This window comes from Eupeodes corollae, chromosome 2, assembly GCF_945859685.1.
Source record: "Eupeodes corollae chromosome 2, idEupCoro1.1, whole genome shotgun sequence".
Taxonomy (NCBI): Eukaryota; Metazoa; Arthropoda; class Insecta; order Diptera; family Syrphidae; genus Eupeodes; species Eupeodes corollae.
This window is the reverse complement of record NC_079148.1, coordinates 62,923,129-62,941,994: the sequence shown is the minus strand read 5'-3', so window position 1 is coordinate 62,941,994 and position 18,866 is coordinate 62,923,129. Positions and strand designations below refer to the sequence as shown.

The window sequence follows — 18,866 nt, the reverse complement described above, 5'->3', positions numbered from 1 at the left end:
AAGTTTGTTAGCATTGAACGATAGCGATCGCCATTCACCGTAACGTTGCGTCCAACAGCATCTTTGAAAAAATACGGTCCAATGATTCCACCAGCGTACAAACCACACCAAACAGTGCATTTTTCGGGATACATGGGCAGTTCTTGAACGGCTTCTGGCTGCTCTTCACTCCAAATGCGGCAATTTTGCTTATTTACGTAGCCATTCAACCAGAAATGAGCCTCATCGCTGAACAAAATTTGTCGATAAAAAGCGGATTTTCTGCCAACTTTTCTAGGGCCCATTCACTGAAAATTCGACGTTGTGGCAGATCGTTCGGCTTCAGTTCTTGCACGAGCTGTATTTTATACGGTTTTACACCAAGATCTTTGCGTAAAATCTTCCATGTGGTCGAATAACACAAACCCCATTGCTGCGAACGACGACGAATCGACATTTCGCGGTCTTCAGCAACACTCTCAGAAACAGACGCAATATTCTCTTCTGTACGCACTGTACGCATTCGTGTGGTTGGTTTAATGTCCAATAAAGTAAACTGAGTGCGAAACTTGGTCACAATCGCATCAATTGTTTGCTCACTTGGTCGATTATGTAGACCATAAATCGGACGTAAAGCGCGAAACACATTTCGAACCGAACACTGATTTTGGTAATAAAATTCAATGATTTGCAAGCGTTGCTCGTTAGTAAGTCTATTCATGATGAAATGTCAAAGCATACTGAGCATCTTTCTCTTTGACACCATGTCTGAAATCCCGCGTGATCTGTCAAATACTAATGCATGAAAATCCTAACCTCAAAAAAATCACCCTTTAGAACATAACAATTGTAGTTATCTTTAAAAATTAATACAGTAATGATGATTGAGATACTTAGGGGTCTGCGATCGGATGAGTTTAAAATGTAGACAAACTTTAGTGAGATCCAAGTTATTCAAGGCGCCGCAGCTTCAGTTATTTTCAAAACAATTAATTAATTTAGCAGTAGTACATTTTCTTTCAATCAATCTTTCAATTATTAAACAACGCCAGCAAGGAATAGTTTACAATCAAGGACATACACAAAGAGAAAATATTTAATCTCAATATATTTGGTTGAAATCGGTGGTTTTAAGATTAAATTCGTTTTTGACGTTGCATTTTTTTATATTATTTTTTTTTCTAAGTTTTAATTCGAATTTCAAGCTTTAAAAAATGTTAATTAAAAAAAAAAGTTCTTTTATTTGAAGATAAATAATAAAATAAATACTCGTACAATAATGTCGTCAAATTTAATACACTATTACCGATATCGATAGTATCGATAGTATAAAAGATACTTTAAAACGCCCGCCGTATTGATATAACACTATTTTAAGCTCAGAAAAATCTTATAGGGTTTTCTATTGGTAAATTTAGATTTGCTTTAAAAATTGATTTTTTTATTGGCGCATGAAACACCATTCGAATTGTTCCTTTTTTTGGAATTAAATAAGTGTAACTTCGTGTACGTGTTACCGAGTGTCGTAAAGATGTCAAAACCCAGCTAAACATTTTTTAATGTATTCGTGGAAAGAGTGTTAAATGAGCCAAAATATCCGGATCTGCAAATTTGATCTTAAATAAAAATAAATACATTTATTTTGCCTTGTGAAACGTAAAGATAGGGGACATTTGTGATTTGACAGACCTATGGAAAATCCTGTGATCATCGTGAATACCTTTTATCAGAAAGTGGATGGAGTTTTTTTTAGAATTGGTACAACTAATGGCATAAGATGATCTAGTATTAAAGAAACGTTGGGCAGGTTCACAAAACATAAGGTACTTCATTTGCAGTCAACTTCATTCTTTGGACGAAAATTTTGAGCAAGACAACTAGTTAGTTTTTCAAGCGTCATGAATTTTAAATTCAGAACTTTGCTTCGCAAATCTCTACTTTAAGTTTATAGTACAAAAAGTACCAACAAAATTACTGCCTTCAATCAAACACTCCTTAGGCAAGCTACAAGTTCACCACGATTTGTATTTTGTATTGTAAAGAAATATTAGTTATTTCTTTTCCAAATTGACAAGGCACTCTTTTACTTACTTACTTACTTAAGGTGGCGCTACAGTCCGGGGCGGACCTGGGCCTCAACTAACAAGCGTCTCCAGCCAGCTCGGTCCCTAGCTAGATGTCTCCAGTTTCGCACGCCAAGTTGGTTGAGGTCCTCTCCCACCTGGGTGCGACACCTGAGTCGCGGTCTTCCTCTACTGCGCCGTCCCTCGGGATTGGATTCGAAGACCTTCCGGGCTGGAGCGTTGATGTCCATTCGCTCTACATGACCTAGCCATCTAAGCCGTTGGACTTTAATTCTGCTAACTAGGTCAGTGTCGCTGTACAGCCCGTACAGTTCGTCGTTATATCTTCTCCTCCATTCTCCATCTATGCGTACGGGACCAAAAATCACCCGAAGAATTTTTCTCTCGAAGCATCCTAAGACGTTCTCATCTTTCTTTGACAGGGTCCAGGCCTCAGCGCCATAAATGAGAACCGGGATGATGAGTGTCTTATAGATGGTGATTTTACATGCTCGAGAGAGGACTTTACTTCTCAATTGCTTTCTAAGTCCAAAGAAGCAGCGATTTGCAAGAGCTGGTGTCGTTGTCTGCATTAATAGCGGTGACTAGGTAGACAAATTCCTTAACTACATCAAAGTTATAGCTGTCCATGGTGACGTTTTGTCCAAGACTTCGTCGTTCAGTGTCCTTTTTTGATGACAGCATATACTTGGTCTTGCCCTCATTGATCACCATTAAACCCATCTTCTTCGCTTCTGCCGCAATGCTCAAAAACGCTCCACTGACATCACGCTTTGATCTTCCAATTATGTCAATATCATCTGCGTATCCGAGTAATTGGATGGACCTTTGGAAGATTGTGCCTCTAGTGTTGACGGTTGAGTTTTGCACAATTTTTTCCAGAACGATGTTGAAGAAATCGCATGACAGTGCATCGCCTTGTCTAAAACCTTTTTTGACATCAAATGCATCGGTAAGATCTTTTCCGACCTTGATAGAGCAGCGTGCATTCTCCATCGTCATTCTGCACAAACGGATAAGTTTGACAGGGATGCCAAAACTAGACATTGCTCGGTAGAGCTCTTCCCTATAGATGCTGTCATACGCGGCTTTAAAATCGATAAAGAGATGGTGGGTATCGATTTGAAGCTCCTGGGATTTTTCCAAGATCTCCCGTAGTGTGAATATTTGGTCGATAGTGGACTTTCCTGGTCTGAAGCCACACTGATAAGGACCAATCAGGTTGTTGACGAATGGCTTCAGACGTTCACATAATACGGCAGAGAGGATTTTATACGCAATGTTAAGGAGACTGTTGCCTCTGTAGTTGGCGCAGTTTAGAGGGTCTCCTTTCTCATGTATCGAGCACACTATGCTGAGATTCCACTCATCGGGCATGCTTTCTTCCGACCATATTTTGCAGATGAGTTGGTGCATGCTCCGTACCAAGTCATCGCCTGCTGCTTTGAATAGTTCGGCAGCGATGCCGTCAGCTCCAGCAGCTTTGTTTGACTTAAGTTAAGATATAGCTATCTTCACTTCGTCAAGGTCGGGTAGGCGGAATTGTTGATCTGCGTCGCCGAGGTTGAGTGGTTCTGTCTCCCTTACAGCGGAATTCGGTTCGTCATCGCCGTTATATAATTTGGAGAAGTGATCTTTCCATATTCTCAGCATCGACTGCTGTTCTACTACGATGTTCCCCTGATCGTCTTTACAGGCTTCGGTTCATGGCTGGTACCCTTGGGAGGTTTTTTTTACCTTTTGGTAAAATTTACGAACCTCATTCCTGTTGTGACATCCCTCTGCTCTCTTTTTTTTCTGTCTAAGAAGCCGGTGTTCCTCTCTCCTCTTTTGTTCGTAGAACTCGCGAGCAGCTCTAGTCCTTTTGTGCAGCGCCGTTTTGTATGCCTCTTGTTTCGCTGCGTGCGCTTGCCGGCATTCGTCGTCAAACCAGGGGTTTCGCTGTGGTGGCCGTGTGAAACCTAGCACTTCAGAGGCGGCATCTCTGATGGCTGAAAGGCAATGTTGCCACTGGTTTTCAATGCTTAATGCAGGAAGCATAGGACTCCTTAAGAGGTTATTAGAGACTCGATCGGAAAAGGAAATGGCAGTCTCTTGCGATTGTAGCCGTCTAACGTCGAATCTTCTCACAGTACTTCCTTGTTTTGGCTTGGATCGGGATATCCGTAGCCATACCTTGGCTACAACGAGGTAGTGGTCCGAGTCAATGTTGGCCTCTCGGAATGTTTGGATATCCTGGATACTGGAGAAGTGTAGTGCGTCGATCGCAATGTAGTTAATCTGGTTGACGGTTGATTGATCAGGAGATTTCCATGTCCCCTTGTGGATATTAAGATGCGTGAACTGCGTACTAGCTACCAGAACGTCTCGACCCGCAGGGAAATCGACCAGCCTGAATCCGTTGTCGGATGTAGTGTCGTGCAAGCTGTATCTCCCGATTGTGCCACCAAAGATGTCTTCTCTTCCTAGCTTGGCTTTCAAATCTTCTAAGACAATTTTAATGTCATAGCCAGGGCACTGCTCATATGTCTTGTTCAAGAGCTCGAAGAATATGTCTTTGGTGTCTTCATCTTTCTCCTCTGTTGGGGCATGCGCGCATATTAGGCTTATGTTGGCGAATTTAGCCTTGATGCGGATTGTCGTAATGCGCTCGCTCACACTGTTGAAACTCAAGACTTTTTGCCTGAGCCTAGTTCCAACATCAAATCCACACCCAAATAGACGCTGTCTTTGTTCTCGGTAGCAGTCGCCGTAGTAACATCACAGTCTTTTAGTTTGCGTTTGCCCGGTCCATCCTATTGCCCTTCTTGGATGGCTGTAATATCTGCCTTGCAGCAGTTTAGGGCTTCCGCTAATTGTTCGGCTGCACGTGGACTGTTAAGGGACCTAACATTCCACGTACATATCCGAAGTTCGTTGTCCTTATTTCGTTTGCGTGGGTTGTCAACAGTGAATCCGTCCGTATCCGAGGCTTGTTGGTGCTTTGAAACTTAAGGTATTTTTACGTGGCCAGGAAGTCACCCCGACGGCACAACCCCCAACCTGGAGGGCCAGATCCTTAGTATAACTCCAAGGAAGGGGAGCCGGATAAACCGCTCCCTACAGGCCTGGGCTCAGAATATGTCGAAGAAGCCCTATAAGGTGTTCACTAAGTAGTTCAACTTTACTGGAACTGTAGACGCCACCGTTGATTCTATCTCGAGAATTCGTCCGCTGCCGCCTGGATAAGGAGAGGTGCCTTAGTGGAAACACCTGTCCCCCCTCTCTCGTTTACTCTTATACAGAAAGCATTAAATAAAGTTGTGCAGAAAATAAATAAATCATAGAGTAATAAAGTTCAGCTTTCAGTTGAATGAAAAACATTATCAACTGTCATTTTGATAGAAGTAGACTTAACTTGATAGCCAGGGAGATTTTTCTTGACTAACTTTCCAGTCAACTTTCCATTAAAGTTGCCTTAATTGGAAGGCGATTTTTTGGCAGCTCGCCAATCAGATACTAGAAACTTGCCTTACTTTCAAGTCCCTTATGTCACCTGAACCTGCCCATTGTTTGTAACCGCTTTCCAGCCAAAAAATGTCATAATTAAAAGTAACTTTTTTGACAAATTGTTTGATATTAAAAAAAAACTTTTGTCAACTGCATTTACATAACATCATAATGAAGGCATTAGTTTGACCCTTGTCATTGGTACCAAATTGTGTCTTCATTGTTTTCACTTAACTTTTTAAAGCTCCTTATAAAGCATCACTAAGACCGATGATCAAAAAGATGTATGTGAGCCAAGTAAACTTACTTATCGAACTGTTAGGTGCAAGGTTTGTAAAAAACATACATTTTTAACTTTTAAACTTTCTATAGGAAGTAATTGTAATCGGTCTTGAATTATCTAACTGAAAATTTTGCTATTTATCAATATTTCAAGGTGCCTAATCAAAGGTTTTTTAGAGAGACTCCTGTGTCTGTGTGTATACGAGTCTATTGTCTATTCATTATCAATTTGGAGAATTTAAGAACACTATTATAGACCAAATTAGTACAGCATCAAATTTCAAAAATTCTACAACCGGTTCATAACCCTTTCGACACAATTTGATTTTGATTTTATTTTCATTTAAGGTGGCGCTACAGTCCTGTGTGAACTAGGGCCTCAGCCAATAAACTTCTCCATCTTGCTCGGTCCCTAGCTAGATGTCTCCAGTTTCACGCTCCAAGTTGGGTGAGGTCACCTTCCCCTTGTGAGCGCCACCTGATCCTTGGTCTTCCTCTACTGCGCTGTCCTGTGGGTGTGGATTCGAAGACTTTCCGGGCCGGAGCCCGGACTTTTACACTTCTTTTACACGTCGTTCCATCTTCTCCTCCACTCCCCTTCGATGCATACGGGACCGTAGATCACACGAAGAACTTTTCTCTCGAAGCGACCCAAGGTCCATAGTCCATGCTTCTGCACCGTATAGCAGGATGGGCATGATAAGGGTCTTATATAGCAACACTTTGGTCCCTCGAGAGAGCACTTTACCACTAAATTGCTTTCTTAGTCCAAAGCAACATCGGTTAGCGAGAGTTTTTATGCGTTTGATCTCAGCGCTGGTGTTGTTTTCTGTGCTTACAGCAGAGCCTAGGTAGACGAAGTCCTTGACTACCTCAAAGTTACGTCTGTCGATGGGGACGTTTTGACCAAGACTTCGGTGTTTTAAGTCCTTTCTTGACAACAGCATGTACTTTGTTTTTCCCTCATTAACCATTAAACAAATTTTTGCCGCCTCTGCCTCAATACACACAAAAGCCCCATTGACATCACGCTGAGTTCTTCCGATTATGTCAATGTCATCAGCATATGCCAGTAATTGGACAGACTTTTGAAAGATAGTGCCTCTAGTGTTGACGTGTGAGCTCTGCACTATTCAAGCACGATGTTAAAAAAATCGCATGACAGTGCATCACCTTGTCTAAAACCTTTTTTGACATCGAAAGGTTCTGTTAAGTTGTTTCCAACCTTTATGGAGCAGCGTGAATTCTCCATGGTCATCCTGCACAACCGGACGAGTTTGGCAGGGATGCCAAAACTAGACATGGCTCTATACAGCTCGTCCCTGTAGATGCTGTCATATGCGGCCTTGAAATCGATGAAAAGATGGTGGGTGTCGATTTGGTGTTCTTGGTTTTTTTTCCAGGATCTGCCGTAATGTGAATATTTGATCAACTGTGGACTTTCCTGGTCTAAAACCACACTGATAAGGCCCTATCAGGTTGTTGACGATGGGCTTTAGACGTTCACATATTACACAGAGAAGATTTTATAGGCGATGTTAAGTAGACTGATTCCTCTATAGTTGGTGCAGTATTTTTCAGGATCGGGCAAACAATACTGAGGTTCCATTCATCGGGCATGCTTTCTTCCGACCATATCTTACAGATAAGTTGGTGCATGCTCCTAACCAACTTATCTCCAGCTGCTTTAAGGAGCTCGGCATTCAAGCCATCCGCTCCAGCGGCTTTATTTGACTTCAGCTTAGATATGGCAATCTTTACTTCGTCTAAGTCGGGAGGACGGGATTGTTGGCTTTCGTCGTCTATGTTGAATGGATCATCCTGCCTGACAGCAGAATTCAGTTCGTCGTCGCAACAGAAGTGGTTCTTCCATATCCTCAGCATTGACTGTGATTCCACTATTATGTTTCCATTTCGTCTTTGCAGCCTTCGGTTCTAGGTTTATATACCTGTGAATTTCGTTTCACCTGTTCATAAAACTTTCGAACTTCATTCCTGCTTTTAAACCTCTCAACATCTTCTACCGCTCGCTTCTCATGCCCTCTCTTTTTCCTTCTGAGAAGTCGGCGTTCCTCTCGCCTCTTCTGCTCATAGAGCTCATGCGCCGTTTTTCGTGCCTGTTGTTTGGCTGCATTTGCCTGCCGACTTTCCTCATCAAACCAGGGTTCCTTCCCCTTCATAATGAAGCCATAAGTTTGATGCTTGTCATAGGTATAAAATTGTGTCTTCATGGTTTTCGCTTAACTTATTAAGGCTCCTTATAAAGCATGGCGAAGCCCGATGGTCAAAAAGATGTATGTGAGCCAAGTCAACTTGCTTATCGAACGGTTAAGAGCAGGGCTTCGTAAAAAACATTCTATAGGAAGTAATTGTAATGGGTTTTAATTTTTCGACTGAAAACTTTGCTATTTCTCAATATTTCAAGGTTTTTAGAGAGACTCCTGTGTCTGCGTGTGTACGAGTACGTATGTGATACATAAGAACCAACCGAGAAATCAACTTCAAATAAACCATTGTTTTCAATATTTGGTAAAAATTTTAAAAAAATCAATGGACGTATTTTGTATACCAAACACAGACCTACAAGAAATTGGTAAAAAACTGATTTTTTGTTTGAATATCTCGAAAACAACTAAAGGTATTGATTTCAAAATTATTGCATTCAAAAAGTTTAATTGAATTCAATTTGTAAATATTGGTTTTTCTGTAAAATTTTCTATTCATTATCAATTTGGAGAATTTAAGAAAACTATTATAGCCCAAATTAGTACAGCACCAAGCTTCAAAAATTCTACAACCGGTTCATAACCCTTTCGGCTTAATTTATTACCCTCAATCTGGAAATCAAAAGTAGACATAAAAATCAACTTGCAAAGTGTAGGTACGTCCTCTTCCAAGTTCTAGTTGACCTAAATTTCAAATTTGGCAGTTTTCAAGTGAGTATCTTAAAATCATCAATCATCTGTTCTTGTTCAGCTGTATCCACAGAACCCAAACGACAATTTTAAACTAGGTTCACTAAATAAATAAATCTGTTAGAATAAGAGGATTCAGAGGGCATATGCCTTAATTCAATTTATTTTTCAATTCTTACTAACTCGTTAGCATATGTATATAAAATTATATAAAGGGTGTCCCAAAATTAACGCAAGATTTGAATTTGCCGCCATTTGTGCAGTGAAGTGTTGGCAACCCTGAAAAAAAAGCAATTTGACAGCTAACAGTATAGGGTTATTAAAAATGGAGCGTTACATGATAGAACAACGTGTCTTCAATATTAAAGAATATTTCAAAAATAGTGAAAGCTTGGCGGCTGCAGTTCGAAAACTTCATACAAAATATGGTCGGAATAGTGTTTTAACTTCGTCAACTGTGAAGAGATTAATTGAAAAATTCATGGAGACTGGATCCGTAGGACACGCCAAACACACTGGTCATCCAAAAACAAGCCTTTCAAATGTGAATGTCGAAGCAGTGCGTGAGAGTGTTGCTGACAATCCAGGAACCTCAATTCGACGTCGTGGACAAGAATTGCAAATTTCAAGAACTTCTCTTCAGCGTATACTCACCAAAGATCTGTGTCTTCATGCTTACAAAATTCAATTAACACAACAATTGAAGCCTAATGACCATGGACACAGAAGAGAGTTCGTTGAATGGATTATTGAACATCAACAAATGGACCCTGATTTTTCGAGCAAAATCATCCTAAGCGATGAAGCACATTTGGGTTCGGAGAACTCACATGTGATTGTCGAAAAACAAATGCATCCACAACTCGTAACTGTATGGTGTGGATTTTGGGCTTGAGGCATAATTGGGCCATATTTTTTTTGAAAATGATGCTGGTCAAGCAGTGACTGTTACTGGTGTTCGATATCGCGACATGATTACACAGTTCTTTCTCCAAAATTTAATGATATTGATGTGTCCAATATGTGGTTTCAACAAGACGGTGCCACAATTCAATAACTGCATGAGAAATTTCCAGGTCGTGTACTCTTTCGTTTCGGTGATCAAAATTGGCCTCCTAGATCGTGTGATTTAACACCATTAGACTTCTTTTATGGGGTTATTTGAAATCACAAGTCTATGTCAACAAGCCCACAACCACGCGTGCATTAAAGGAGGAGATTCAACGCTGCATCAACGTGCAGCCACATTTATGCAGAATGGTCATGGAAAATTTCAACAAAGCCGTGGAGGCCATTTGTGCGATGTGTTATTCCATACATAACCCTATCCTATGTACTTTACGAGTCAATAAAAATATAACTATCAAAAGACTAAAAACGGCGTTTTCTATTTAATTCAAATATTGCGTTAATTTTGGGACACCCTTTAGTACAGACAATAAAACACAAAATGGCTTTGTACCGATATGAAATGTTTTCGAATAATAAAGAAATTAAATAAGGTTTATTTTTTAAGAGTAACAGATAATAAGTTGTAAACAATCAAGGCTATGTACTTGAAAATAGAAAAGCTAGTAAATCTTTATTTGACAATCAAAAATTATATTGTTGCGGCACAATAATGCAAAACAAACAAAAGAAATATTCCTTTGAAGAACGAATAATTTCTTGAGAAAGTAATAAACTCGCCACATGAGTAAATAAGTTTAAATTATATTTGCAAAGTTAATATTTCTATCGGCTGACAAAATGTACATTTTACATAATATATACATGTGTTTCAGGGTTTCCGTTATTTTCGAAAATGTTTCTTTTTTTTTGTATGAAGACAACACTAAGATCAAAATTGTATGTTTTAACAAAAATATACTTTCAAGTTTCAGCTCAAAACAGTATGGATTCAGAGTTGATAAATCAACTAAAGGTGCTCTTTTAGCCATATCTGCGAAAGTATAGATTTTTCAATTCACTTCTGCTCTTTACATTTTTTTTTTTTTTTTAATAATTAGCAAACACTTAAAGGGTTTTTTATATGCCAAAGACACAGTGTGAGCATTAGCAGGAAAAGAGGGAAGGGTTGGATAGGAGGTGTCGGTGTACATTGGTTTTAAATTTCTGAACATTGCAATGGCAGGGAAAGATAGAGCGTGGCAAGGCGTTCCACATTCGCGTGGTACGGCTAAAAAAAGAATCTCTGTACTTCATAGTACGGCCGAAGATGGGCTCAAGGGTAAACTGATGGCATTCCTAGAAGCGCGAGTATTACGGTTTAATTGTTTAAGGGGAGGAATGCAACTGGCTATCTCACTAGAGTATAGTCCGTTAAGATAACGGTAAAAAAGTGTGAGGCAAGAAACCTTGCGTCGATGTTCGAGTGATTTAAACGAGTTGATGATGTTTATGTCACCAATCATTTTAAAAGCTCTTTTTTGAATACTGTCCAAGAGGCTTAAATAAGTTACTGGAGCACCAGCCCAGAGATGAGAGTTATATTCAAGTTTCGGACGTATATAGGTTTTGTAGATTTTAGCCAGATCAGACGGAGAAAAAAATTTCTTGCAACGTCTCAAAAAACCTAGACATCTTGCGGCATTTTTGGCAACATCGCGTATGTGATCGCTCCACAAAAGGTGGTTGCTGATGCACATTCCGAGGATGTCAAGATTTTCCGTTTCGTTGATGCAAGTGCCACTCATAGATAGTGGCAAAGACGGTTTATCTCGCTTTAACGATGCAAGACAGCATTGCGTTTTCGAAGCATTAAATTCCACACGGTTTTTTATTCCCCATTGTACAATACTGTGTAGGTCGGAATTTAATGAGCTAATCATATTTTGCCGTTGCAGTTCCACATCCGAAGAGGAGGGTTGTGAGTCTGGAAACGAATATGAAAAGCTAAGAGTGCTATCGTCAGCGAAACAATGTATTGGATTAGAAGTAGCAGACAGGAGATCATTTATAAAAATGAGGAAGAGGGTCGGAGACAAAACGGAGCCCTGGGGCACACCAGCGTTTATTTTATGAGTTTCAGACTTGAATCCGTCCAAAACAACTTGTATTGAACGGTTCGAAAGAAAATTTCTAATCCAACGAAGAAGAGATTCGTCGATACCGAAAGCACGCATTTTCGATAAGACAGCAAGATGCCAGTCTTTATCAAATGCCTTTGAAATATCAAGTGCAATAATCTTACTTTCTCCAAAGCGATATAAAGATCTGTTCCACTGTTCGGTGAGATGAACCATGAGATCACCAGTGGACCTATTGCTACGAAAGCCGTATTGCCGGTCATTAAGAAGCTTCCGTTCCTCAAGATATTTCTTAAGCTGATAATTAATCAGCGTTTCCGTGACCTTAGAAAGAAGGGACGTTAGTGCTATCGGTCGGTAATTTATGGGTATTATGTTTTTATACAGGTTTTATTTTAATAAGTAATGAAAATAACTAAGATAATTCTACAGCAATTATAATACATGAGGTAAAGAAGATTCTGAGCAAAAACTATTACGTTAGGATGAGAATGCAAAATTATGGAATGTCCGTGATTTTATGTTCCCGCCAGAATCTGTCCCTTCCCAATGACCCTCTGCGTCCAGGGTTGGTACGTGAGGTCTTCTGTCATTCCTGAGGTCAGGGATGTCGTACCCTTAGGGTGGTAACACCTTCCCTTTTAGCTGGTGGTGAGGGAGGAGAATATCTCTTTGTTGCTCTACGCTTTCTATTCGATCGTCTCTGGATAGACGGTGGAGTGATGATTGCTTCTCGCTGATCCGAACCACTTGGATTGTTGTCCCCAAGCTCCCAATCAAGTCTTCTGCTATGTTGTGGACATTCCTCTGAGGCAACTGCTACAGGCTGTGAACTTTGGCTGGCGGCTATCTCCGGACTTTGGAGTTTTGGAATTGGTTTCATGTTGAAATCTTGCAAAAGTGTTGAAAGAGGTATTTGCGCTGTTGGGGTCGATGACGTCTGTGTGGATGATCTCGGTCTAATTTGATTTGTGTGAGACCGCACTAATCTATCTCTTGTGTTGACGCGAACATTATAGTTGACTGCTCCAACTCTCTCCAGTATTTCACCTGGAATCCACCTGCTTTTGTTTGAACGATACAGCTTGACGAAAACTGCATCTCCTACAGCGAATGATCTGTGTTTTGCTCCATACTGTCGATTGAAACTCAGGTTTTGTTTTTCATTGATGACTGGCTGGTTCAACTTTGGTTGAATTAGAAGATCCAACGATGTTCTGATTTTTCTGTTATACATTGCTTCAGCTGGTGACGTACTGTTCGGCGTGTTGCGGTTTGGAGTTGTCCTATACATGAATAAGAACTGTTGCAGAGCTTCCTGCATGGTTACCTCCCCTTTAAGTTTTTGAAGAGATCGTTTGAGCGTATCGACAAATCTTTCGGCTTGCCCGTTCGATTGGGGATGAAACGGTGCAGTTTTCATGTGAAGAATACCTGCTGACTCACAGAAATTTTTGAACTGGTGGCTGAAAAACTGAGTTCCATTATCCGATACCAAGGTTTTCGGATATCCATGTCTGGAAAAAATTTCTCGCAAGATGTTGATTGTAGCTGTAGAGGTTGTAGATGACGTTTCTATGATTTCAGGCCATTTGGAATGAGCGTCTATTACTACCAAGTAATATACATTCTGAATTGGTCCTGCGTAATCAATATGAATACGTTGCCAGGGCTCCGTTGCGAGAGGCCATGACTGAAGTGTTGTTTTTATTGGTGACTTTGCTGCTGATTGACAACTCGAGCATTCCTTCACAAAATTTTCGATATCTTTATCAATCTGTGGCCAGTAAATGTAGCCTCTAGCTATCGCCTTCATGTTTTGGATACCTGGATGACCTCTGTGTACTTGGCGAAGTATTTTGGCACGGTAACATTCGGGAATAACTAGTCTATCTCCAAACATGATGCAGTTATTAACGAGTGTCAATGCTTCGCGTCTATTAAAGTACTGAAGCTCGGTTGAAGATAGATTGTTTTTGTTTGGCCACTTTGATTTGATGAAGTTAGCTATTCGATTCAGTTCTGAATTGTTCAACGTAGCTTTTTGTATCATGTCAAATGTAAGTGGTAGTAGCTGAATGGTGTGTTTCAAATCAGCGCAAGCTTCTTCTTCCACAGTGGTAGTAGCTGTGACGTACTCTTCAGAATTGGGCCTTGGATGTTGGCTTATCAACCGTGACAAAATGTCCGCGTTTCCGAAGTCACTAGTGGAAATGAATTGAATCGAAAAATCATACCTTAGCAAAGTAATCGCCCACCGCTGCAACCTGTTGGCAGTATACACTGGAACTCCCTTCTTTGAGCCAAAAATTGACAGAAGTGGTTTGTGGTCTGTGTGAAGGATGAAGTGACGTCCAAGTAACATACGGTGAAACTTCTTCACTGCAAATGTAAGAGCGAGACCTTCTTTTTCTACCTGGCTGTAGTTCTGTTCTGTTGATGTGAGTGTCCGGGATGCATGATAAACAGGTTTGATGGTGCCATCTTCGAAACGGTGAGAAATACATGCTCCGATTCCCATGTTAGATGCGTCCGCTGCAACGATGATTGGTAGTTGTGGATCGTAATGCGCTAAACCCAGGTCTGACGAAAGGATGTTCTTGAAGTTTGTAAAAGCATCTTGACATGCTTTTGTCCATACCCATTTGCTGTCTTTTTTCAGTAGCGCGTGCAACGGGCCACTTAATTTACTGATGTCGGGTATAAACTTGCCATAATAGTTTATGGCCCCCAAGAAAGACCTCAACTGTGACAAATTTTGTGGTGGTGGCATCGAGACAATGGCGGCAGACTTATCTGGATCAGGTTTGAGTCCGGTAGAGGTGATGACATGACCCAAATATTTGAGTGAGGTCTGGAAAAATGAACATTTTTCTATTTTTATATGAAACCCATACTCACGTAGTCTGGTAAAAACTGCCTTCAGTCTCTGAATGTGTTCTTCCACAGTTTTCCCAGATACCAGAAGATCATCAATAAACGCTGAGACTCCTTCAAGCTGACAAAGCATTGTATCCATGACTTGTTGGAAACTTCCTGGTGCTGCTTTGACACCAGGAGGAAGTCTGTTGAACTTGTACAGGCCTCTGTGGGTGTTGATTGTGAGGAACTGCTTGCTTTCTTCTTCGACTTCAACTTGAAGGTATGCGTCCGACAAGTCAATGTGTGTGAAAAACTTGCCATCAGCATGTTTTACGAAAATCTCTTCAGGAAGTGGAAGTGGATGTTGGTGGGGCTGAAGAGCATCATTCAAGCCTGTTGAGTAGTCAGGGCATATCCTTACATTGCCATTGGCTTTACGAACGGCAACTATGGGTGCTGCCCACTCCGAAAAATCTATCGGTGTTATAACACCCAATCGTTCCAGTCGGTTCAATTCTTCTTCGACTTGCTGAAGTGCTGCATACGGAACTGGTCGTTTCGCTCGATATATTGGTGTAGCATTCTCTCTCAGGTATAATTTTGGCCTGAATTTAGTGCAATGACCCAGGGCTTTAGTGAAAATGTCTGCAAATTCTATTTTTATCTTCTGTATATGAACGTCTACAGAAATTTTTGATGTTGATGTTAAACGGAGTATTTTGGATATGTTACTGAATGGCTGATGCTATAGACGAAATTCGTCTATCCAATTTATTCCAAAAAGATTTAAATTTGGAAGGTCAGCTACACGACAAGACAGTTTTGATGTTTTATCACCCAGTTTAACATCTGCAATGAAAGAACCAAGCATGGTAATTATTCTACCCTGAGCATCAATTACCGATTCTGAGTTGTTGTCCAAAAAGAGCTTAGGGCTCCCCAACTGCTCCCAATTATTCTTCGATAGAATTGTGACGTCAGCTCCAGTGTCTAATTGAAGATTGAGTGCTAATCCATTTATGTGAACTTCTATAAATTTGCGATTTGCTTTTTGAAGTGTGTTGACTGCAACTACATTTGATTTTCGTTGTCTTTTGTTGGATTTGCCTTTGGGTCTTGATGATTGTTGATTGGTGTTTGCTTTGGCAAAGCAAGAACAGTAACCCTCTTTGTGACCAGTACGCTTGCATGATGAGCATTGGTGGTTCTTGAATGAGCATTCTGCAGCAAAATGCATACCACCACATCCCCAGCATGGTGTACGCGGCAATGTCTTGATAGATGTGGAACTGCCTGATGCGGGATGACTGATGGGTAGAGCATTGTTGTTCAGCTGTTTCTTTCTGCCATAAGAAACTGCATTTGTTTTGAGTGGTGCAGTTTCGAGCAATTGAGAATCTTGCTTTAGTGTTGCAATTCTCTGACATTCCAATAGCAAGTTCGAAAGCGTAATTTTTGTTTCGTCTCCTGATTGCAGCAATGCCAGTAATCTTGTTCTGACATCTGAGTCACATGAAGCATGCAACCCTTTGACAAAAATTAAGCACTTAAATTGCTCACTTGTCAGCTTCCCAAGTTGAAATTGCTCACAGCTCTTATTGACTCTACTAGTGTAAGCTGTGTAGTCTTCACAACTGCTTTTTGTGATTTGTAAGCAGTGGAAGCGCGTGTTAAAGATCGACTCCGATTGTCCAAATATTTTGCTAAGTTTTTCGATTGTAGTACTAAAATCGAAACTAGCAGGTGTATTGGGTAAAATTAAATTCACATATCGGGAGTACTCCGATGCACCCAACTTTCTTAAAAGTAGTCGAACTTTAGCATCCTCTGTTAACGCTCTTGCATCTTCTTCAAACGTGGTCGCGAAACGTTCGAACCACTGTGCAAATGTGACTCCGTTTTCTTCATCGTAATGAAAATCTTGGATGTTTTTTGCTAGCACCTCCATCGTATATTCTGCGGTCGATCTTTCCTTCTTCATATTAAATATATTCTCCGAGAGGCGCTCCATGAGGGCAGATTGATTAGTCATCATCAGTTGGAAGAACGATATGAAATCTTGAGGAATCTGCGGCGGTGGTGGTGGCATTTGGAGGTTAGGTTGAAGTGGATTTTGTGGCGCAATTTGTTGTGGAGGTGGCTGCTGTTGCTGAAGACGTTGTTGCATAGGAGGCTGTTGCTGTAACTGCTGCTGTTGTTGTGGTGGAAGCTGGTTTGGAGGAGGCTGATGTGGCCGTTGATTTGATTCTGGCATGATGGTTCTTTAATTTATTTCAACGAATCCTCGTCGCCACTATTATGTTTTTATACAGGTTTTATTTTAATAAGTAATGAAAATAACTAAAATAATTCTACAGCAATTATAATACATGAGGTAAAGAAGATTCTGAGCAAAAACTATTACGTTAGGATGAGAATGCAAAATTATGGAATGTCCGTGATTTTATGTTCCCGCCAGAATCTGTCCCTTCCCAATGACCCTCTGCGTCCAGGGTTGGTACGTGAGGTCTTCTGTCATTCCTGAGGTCAGGGATGTCGTACCCTTAGGGTGGTAACAATGGGAGAAGAAGATTCTCCTTTTTTTGGAATTTTCTGAACTAAATGCAGTTTTCCAACTACTCGGAACGAGCCCAGAAGAATAGGATAGATGGAAAAGCTTACGCAGTGGTTTTGCTAGCGTGGAAGAACACCTCTTCAGAATAATAGCGGGGATACCATCTGGGCCAGCGGATTTATGAATGTTGAGATCTTTAAGAACTGTCGCCACAGTTCGAATACGAAAAAAGATTGGTCCCATAGAATCATTTGCGCGTTCAAGAACTGGGGGATTCATGACACTATCTGGTAAGGTGGAATTTTCGGCGAACTGCCTTGCAAATAAGTTGGCTTTATCAAGAGAGCTAACTAAAGGAGTGTCATTGACAACAAGCGTAGGAACGAGGAAGAGGAAGAATTCCTCATGTTTTTTACAAATGACCAAAAATTCTTACTGCCTTTGGGACATTGCAGTATTTTTCGCCGTAATTTTTGGTCATTTAAAAATTTGGTCCTTCGAATATAGGTGTTGCAGGCCTTCCTGGCTTGCTTAAACTTTTTCCGGTTTTCCTCAGTTGGGTTGGCTTTAAAACACCGGAAGCTCACATTACATTGATATTAAGAAAGCTTTTGACACTGTAGATCATGCCATTTTATAGAGAAAATTATAAAAAACTGGTTTTAGAGGTTTTATGCTAGATTGGTTTTTATCGTACACAAAAAAAAAGGTAGAAGAGTAAAAATAAATGGTAAATTAAGCGAAATTGCAAATATTAATAAAAGGTATTCCTGAAGGTTCAGTTTTGTTTCCAATTTTTTTCTCGATTTACATTAATAGTGTATTCAGATCAAGGGCGGTTCCAGATTTTTTATCAGGGGGGTCACGAACTTAACATATAGACGACATTTTACTTACCGCTTCAAAATGTTCTTTGAAGAAAGGTAACAAAATTTAAATAATATAATGCGCATCTTAACCTTAAATTTACACATTTGAAGGGCTAAAGTGACAACTTTAGTTATTAAATTATTTTAGAACTCTATTGTCCAGCAAGGTATAGTCTAACTATTTAATTTAGTAGACTTTACATGAAAGCATACCAAGATTCTACCAGTTTTCTAAATATACTTAAGAGCTGGAGAAATGTACGAAATTGTTTTGAAACTTTGCATTCTTCCAAAAAAAAAATATATTCTTTTTTGTTGCCATTTATATTAATGCGAAAAACGCAACAAAAATTCAAAAACCTAGAAAATGAGAAAGAATCTGATATCAAGAATTTTCTGTTTTTTTTTTGACGTATTTTTTTCGGACTCAATTTTCGGGAGTCTATTATTACTATCGCTACTAGTCTGCTTAGATTGGAGCTGATGCTTCATCTTAAAGGAGTCAACCAAACTTTAAAACTATAGAGAAAAAAATGTTTGATTCTAGAATTTATGGAAATAAGTGCATTTAAGTACATAATTTCTCTGAATATAAAATAAAAACAAACTAAGATAAACAAATAAGCTGGGAAGAAACTTTTGTGTGGCAGTCACAAAATACACGTTTCGGAATCTCTTTTCACTTCAGTTCTCAAGAGATTCAAAGCTTTTATATTAATAGATAAATCTCAGTTCTAGAACATCTAAAGCAAATTCCCTTCAAAATGTTGATTTAATTTAATTAATTTGGTACGACCTGAAAA

General features: G+C 40.0%; 1 protein-coding gene across 1 annotated transcript; it reads right to left on the bottom strand.

The window, feature by feature from the left end:
* Positions 1–12,232: 12,232 nt before the first annotated feature.
* LOC129944964 (uncharacterized protein K02A2.6-like) lies at positions 12,233–16,894 on the bottom strand. The gene is made up of 2 exons (XM_056054625.1): positions 15,478–16,894; positions 12,233–15,321 (listed from the first exon to the last, which is right to left on the bottom strand). Exons 1-2 carry the CDS (start codon positions 16,892–16,894, stop codon positions 12,380–12,382), a joined length of 4,359 nt encoding a protein of 1,452 aa, XP_055910600.1. The 3' UTR covers positions 12,233–12,379.
* Positions 16,895–18,866: the final 1,972 nt, after the last annotated feature.